The 6774-nt window shown below is 37.3% G+C and overlaps 1 protein-coding gene across 1 annotated transcript; it reads left to right on the top strand.

Moving 5' to 3' along the window:
• The first annotated feature begins 1683 nt into the window (after nt 1–1683).
• LOC126829460 (uncharacterized) lies at nt 1684–5592 on the top strand. The gene is made up of 2 exons (XM_050559369.2): nt 1684–1851; nt 3757–5592. Exon 2 carries the CDS (start codon nt 4011–4013, stop codon nt 4521–4523), a length of 513 nt encoding a protein of 170 aa, XP_050415326.1. The 5' UTR covers nt 1684–1851; nt 3757–4010; the 3' UTR covers nt 4524–5592.
• The last annotated feature ends 1182 nt before the right edge of the window (nt 5593–6774 follow it).

The following is a 6774-nucleotide window of genomic DNA, read 5'->3' as shown; positions in this document are numbered from 1 at the left end:
TGTTACCGATGAGAAACATTTCAGTCTTCCCATTCTAGCTGTAATAGATCACGGCTATATCACGTGAGAAAATTTTCACGGTCGCACCACAGATCAATTCTCTCAATCACAAAAAATTGAAAGCAGAAAAAAGGGAATGTTGAAAATCACGATTTTATGACGTGGGTTAAAAATGGTTTTTTTTGTAAAGTTACAGCCAGTAGTACTCTGACAGTTCGTGGAAGTCGCAACTTTATGTCAAGGTTGACACCTGATCACCGAGAAGGGCTATCCCAGAACCACTGGAAGCAGCATTGAAACATGAGTGGAAAAGGATCCCACAAGCAGGGGCTTAACTTTATGAAGCTTTGTAGAAATATCAAACTATTATAGAACTCGCTGAAAAGTTATGGGCCTATTTGTGAAAGATCTGTACAAAGTCGATGGTTTCCATTCATGAACTTTTCGGTCAGCCCCTGTAGTTGGGCGTTTTGTTATTTAGAATACTATTCTGAAATTATTTTGTTCACATCTGTGGTACAATAATAATAACGCAGCGATTGCCAACAGGTGCGAGGGAGTCCGGTGACTCGAGTCTTCTTGTTTTGGGGAGCCGCCGTGGCTCAGTGAGTATGACGCTGACTCGCTAAAGAGGATGTTTCGGGTTCGCCCCCGGTTCGGGATTTTCCGACATGGTTTCCACTTGTTGGTGATGCAGGACTGGGGGTCTGACACGGATCAATGTCTAGTCGTTCGGATGGGACGAAAACCCAAGGTCCCGTGGAAACATTAGTGTGCACGTAAAGGAACCCTTGGCAGTTGGAATTCGAAATAAGAGTAAGCCGCTGTGTCGCTGTCCGGGCGAAATCTCACCCCTAGTACACTGTATAGCATATGTACTTCTTTATTAGCTCAGTCGGTGCGGAACCCTGATTCATTTTATCTTCCAGCAAGTGCGCAGGATGTTCGTGAACAGGTCTTCTTGTTTACGGGCAGCGCAAACTTCGATTTTCAATTTACCTCAATAATTAGAGAATCGACCACCGGCCATTAAATATCATCGCCAGTAATACAATAAAAAACCACATTCAAGCCTAAGTGACAAGTTTCGATAAAACCCAACTTATTAGACGTCAAGCTGAGAAACGTACATTAGTCCCCTAATTGATATAAAAAGAAGCCAAAACAAAAAATAATCTAAGATAAATGTTATCTGTAATGATGGCGTTAATGTTATACTTACTAACCTTCGTTCGTTTTTCCCCACCTCCAATTAATTAGACATAATCAAATTAAACCAAACTGTCGTCACGTCGAGCGAGATAGTGAATCTATTGACGCTAACATCGAAGAAGGCGATCTACTACCTTTAGCATTTCAAGTGTAAAGACCATCAATTGACACGATTGAAACGTATTTCTTTTACTTTTGGATACGTCATAGACATTGCACTAACTGATAGTATTTTGGGCAAAGATTACAACGTTTGGTCTACTGCGATGTCTTCGTTCGTTTCTAGATAGTCTTTTACTCCGGGAATATCGCGGTGTAATATTGCCGCAGGCTCCTTCGGTGCCGATAATAGACGATAACCGCCTCTCTGTGACGTTTGCCGTGACGCGAAGAAAAAGGCTGGTTCTTCAACTGTCAGTAAGTATTTAAAGACGGAGAATCCTGAAGCAGCTAGATAATAGATGCCTTTGCTCGAGTTGTAAACATCAGAAGAAAAATCATTAAGTCGTTCGCATAGCACGGACAATTAGCTGAAAACATTGATTCCTGAAACTCGTAGAGGTTTAGACATAGATCCAGAACAATAGTTCTAGAGAAAATACGTGATTCCTGATTGTCAAGTGAAACAAAGAAATTGTTGTGAGTACTCCTTACATTCTTCTTATTTATTTCTTACAATTGGGTGACAATATCCATCCATGTTTTTACTTTGATGAAGAGTAAACGAAGTTTGCCTTCTCTCGGTAACCTTTTTTTTTTTAAAAAAAACAAACCAAACAATACTTTTATTCAGGGTATCTGATTTGGATTGGGGAACAGCCTTAGCCGGTATAAAACTTTCACTCTATTATAAGATAGTAGCGAAGATCAGTTAATCATTTTGATATTCTCTTCACTTTCTTTATTATTTTAAATGATCATAGCCAGACTTAAGATTTTTCATTTCAAGTTTAAACAGTTACAGTAAATACATTTTATGGACTTGTTCGATCCCTGCGTTGGCCGAGAAAGTTCGTCGGTTTTATCCGGCGTGATTCCCTCTTGTCAGGGACGAAAAACCGAGGTCCCGTGTACATATTAGCGTGCATGTAAAAAAAAATCCCTTGAAAGTTGGAATTCGAAAGAAGAGTAGGCCATAGTGCCGCTGTCAGGGCAAATTTATCCTCATAGCACACTGTATTACGTATGCCCGTCATCAATAACCCAGTCGGAGCAGAACAGTAGGACGTTAAACCCCATTTAATTCCATTTTATAACAATAATTGATGCTTTGTCGTCTGATTACACTGAAACATGTTGTTCTGTTATTGCGACCATTTGTATCCATCTAAACGAGTTTTTTTAACGGCCTAAAATCCGGCATTAATATCACTGTTTAATAATGGTTTTTGCAAAAGATAAATCTTTAAGAGCGTTCCCTTTTTATATGTTAGTCGTGCAGTCATTGATAACACAATTCAAGGCCATTGACTTTTTTTAATGCTTGATTCTATTTCGTACAACGATAATAGTATAGTTAAAGAGAAACTCGGTGTGTGTATAAAGATTCTTGAACACAAAAGCGATATTTATAAGCATCTTCATGTTTGTTTTCGTATCCTATATACTGTAATTCAGCTATAAAAATTGTAAACTTTGCAAATAAATATTGTTTAAACCAACACAAAAAATTAAACTCTGTCACGACCTGAAATAAAATTTTCATTTCTTGACCTATTTTTTTTAAAATCCGCTATTCACTACCTTTCTGTGACCAATAATTGCTTTCTCTAATCCCAAGCCGAAAGGAAATATTGCAAATTCTAAAGTTTGCTAATATTCTATTAATCTGAATGACATGCACAAATTCTAAAGTAGGGTCTATTAGAAACTGAATTCATATTACATTCATATAGCCTTTTATGGTCTACTAGTATTCTATTAATCTGAATTCTTACATTCGTTCGATTAGAAAATGAATTAAATGAAGCATTAAATTGATAAAGCCTTTTAGTTTTCTTTTTAATGAAAGCAAATATCTAACTAAATTCATTTAAACGCCCTAAAGCTGTAAAAAAGTGAACGACATTTCATTGAACTATTCAACACAGTTTGAGAGTATGTATAAATTATGTGACCATATCGAACTGTGGGATATACAACTTTTTTAGCGATCCGAGTTAAACCTTTCACCCACTTGATCTTTCAGATAAATTTAAACACGCTGGAAAAAAACCCGGAATACCGATTGATCATGTGGTTAGTTACTAATCTAAGATAACAGAGCAACTCTTAAGGCCTCTAGGTCATCAAATATACGTCATTAAATATACATATCTCGTATACATCTTTGGATAACCCTAACTGATTGTCGTGCAAACGTGAAATGGGTCACAACGTGTTATTGTTGTCGATACCCGATCGTGTAACTCCATTAAAAAGTAATTGATCAATATTATATGGTGGATATTACGTGTCGATTCCTGTTCAAAGTGTAATTGTTTATTGTATGTATTTCCCGGAGGATAACTTATCGTCATTAATGGTAAATCTTTGTCATTTCAGATCAATACAGCAGTATAGAGTAGTCGTTCCGTAGCGGTTAAAGTTGAATTTCGCCGCAGACAGACGACTCTGGTAAACATTCGCTGCTGATAGACGAAGTTGCGTGGTTCAGTATTAAGTCGTTGAGTACAAAGGATATTGCATTAAGAGTACCGATCAACAGATTTATTATTGGGATCCAAAAGGATTTGTAGAAAAAAATATCTTAAGGCAGACAAACATTTTGTTTTTAAATCATCGCAAGTAAAAGAAAAATGCAGTCTTTGTCTGAAAAATTGGACAACATGTCGTTCAAACCGAGGAACTTGAATACCGACACCAATCATTTAGATGTTACTGGAACGACGGACATTCATTCCGGACACATGTCACTGGTTCAAAAGGTAGGAAAGAAATTCAGACAAAGTCCCGTATTTGTGAAAGTGATCCGAAGCTGTTTCGAACATTATGCTGTCATTAGCAAAGACCAGCTGTTCAAAACTCACAGCACCTTCTTAAATTTGAAAAACTGTGTGGTCACCGCCGTGGAAGACACCACAACGCATATTCGAGTCATGCAAAACAACTTCGAGGGCAACTTTATCACCCTTGCTGCTAAAGACGAGGAATCTAGAAAGGAATGGCTGAATATTATGAGATCTGTTTCCGCGCCGAGCTCACCCTGCAAGATACCAATATCTCCAACCCTATCCCCGATGATTCCCCGATCGCCTATCATGCAGACCTTAACAGAAACAGACGAGGATGACGAAGAAGAAGACGATTGAATATTTCGATTGACAATTTGGTGTGATGGAACTGAAATTTCTGCTCGGTGTCAGTCTAAAGTCGTCGCCATGACTTTTTACCACGTGTAAAGATTGTTCGTGGAGGAGTTGTTGATATTTTGAAAAATGGAGACATTCCTTTTGGCTGTTAGGCCAAGCGGTGATGTACAAACTATATGCCTTATATGGACGTGACTATATCTTTAGCTGTTTGTGTGGAGACGAATCCTAAACAAAAGATTAAACTATGAAGCTTAAGCTTACCTTAAAGGTGTCAATTCAATTTTTATATTATGGTTAAACATATCTCCCAAAAATGTGCCTTCTAATAGGGAGACAATATTTCAAATATGTTATATGTAATTATTATTTATAGTGTTGTGATGTGAACTGATGCATTCATCAACTCGGCCATTGGAAAAATGGTATGGGAGGAAAACTCACTTTATGCCTTTATGCACATATCACAATCTTCGTCCTTTTCCGGATATTCCCGGAATGAGGACCGATATTCACACCCGGTGGTTTAACCCAGAAAAGTTATCAGATTGGCTGAACGGTTAATTGTCTATTCTAAGTAAACGCATCAAACCTATAGGAAATCTGACTCTTGATAAATCAGATGTTCGTATGGTTGTATGTCTGGTAGGCCCTAGTCTTGACTTAATGTCGGGTTTAACGCCCTTCTCCAATCCGAGTCGAAACGGAATGGTCTTTACGTGGTGTTATTATGCACACTTTGTGGTTGGGTGCATTTAGAGACGGATTAGTATGACTATGGAGACACGTTGGTACGAAAACCACGAAATTCTTGTGAGGAAATACGTATTTTAATCATATTCTTGCCCGTCAAAGATAAGATAAACATATCATGTATAGGCTGACATATCAAAGTATTTTTACTAATAACTCATTGTTGAAAATCGAGTTTTCATTTTTTTTTGCATTCCTGTTGCTCTTGGTTGTATTTGTTATTTTAATCCATTGCATTGAAATTTCCATGTTTGTTCAAGTTTTTTTTTAAAGTTTTTTGTTTGAAACATTTGTTATTGTTGTTAAGTGTTTTATATTCTATTAACTCTTGTTATAAAATAATTGATAAATTTTTAATTTGTGTACTTTATTTCCCCATGGCAACGAAATTTAATATCAATACTGTTATAGAATCGATGCTACCTTAGCAACTGCATTCATAAATTTTTAAGGGGGACTCGTGACCAGACAATTCATACAAGGAGTGTTTTTAACCGCCATTTCCCCCGAAATGTAACCCTACGTCCCCCTCTCTGTGTAGGATAAAGCACGAGACTGAGGTTATGCTGGGGAAAGAAAGACTGAAGAAAATAACCCGAGAAAAAGAAAAACCGAGGCCGACAGGCAAGAGAAGAATGTTTACATGTACGCAAGATGAGAATATCGCAGAATTCCCATAAGAAAAACCTTAGATTATGTTTTCTTATGAAAAAAACCCTACCCTGGAAAAATAACCTGTTACAGGTTTAAAGGAAAACTTTTAGAAGAATAACCCCAAATTCCCCTGTATATATCCAAAGCCACCCCGACTTTAAGACCTCAAGTTATTCCGGGCATAGAAAATACCCCAAAGATCAAAGAGATTTACCGTTACAGGTTTATAAATTGTACGAAAATATAAGAGTCCGAATGCAAAGCAACCGCCTTCGTCTAAGCGTACGGAATTCACATTATCTGTCTACAATTACGCTGGTTGACCGAGATTTTTTAGTCGAAAACACTACGTATACTTCATGAATATTGACAAGTATTTATTCCGTTCCCATGTAATGTGATTGAAGATGTTTATTTCGTCTTTGTGTGGATGAAAGATGTAAACAGGAGTGCAGAATGGCGTCTAAACTTCATTAGAATTTAGAGTAATTTCCTAACCAGTTGAATTCGAACACTGACAGACATGACTGATGGCTCAATTGTACACGGTAAAAGACAGACCCATTGTAATAGTAACAACCCCATTAACGTGATAAGCCGCTCAAACCTGGTTGAGGAGATAGTCAATATTATTATATTCCCAAATCACTATTAATATTTGAACTATTTATTTTGATTGCTGTAAAAATTGCTCTTATCATTTCACGATAACATACGACTTATTAAAGCTGGCCTGGATACCAGGGTTGTGACCAGCTTCTCGAATATTGAATTTAGTAGACGCAATTGTGTACCCGAATGAGAAGACGGTGCTCCTTTCTAGGCCACACGTTCTGCAAAAAAC

This window comes from Patella vulgata, chromosome 8 (assembly GCF_932274485.2).
Source record: "Patella vulgata chromosome 8, xgPatVulg1.2, whole genome shotgun sequence".
Taxonomy (NCBI): domain Eukaryota; kingdom Metazoa; phylum Mollusca; class Gastropoda; family Patellidae; genus Patella; species Patella vulgata.
This window is presented reverse-complemented; position numbering and strand designations above follow the sequence as displayed.

Bases quoted from the DNA above. Each gene is read 5' to 3' on its own strand.
- LOC126829460 (XM_050559369.2), top strand. From the start codon at position 4,011: ATGCAGTCTTTGTCTGAAAAATTGGACAACATGTCGTTCAAACCGAGG.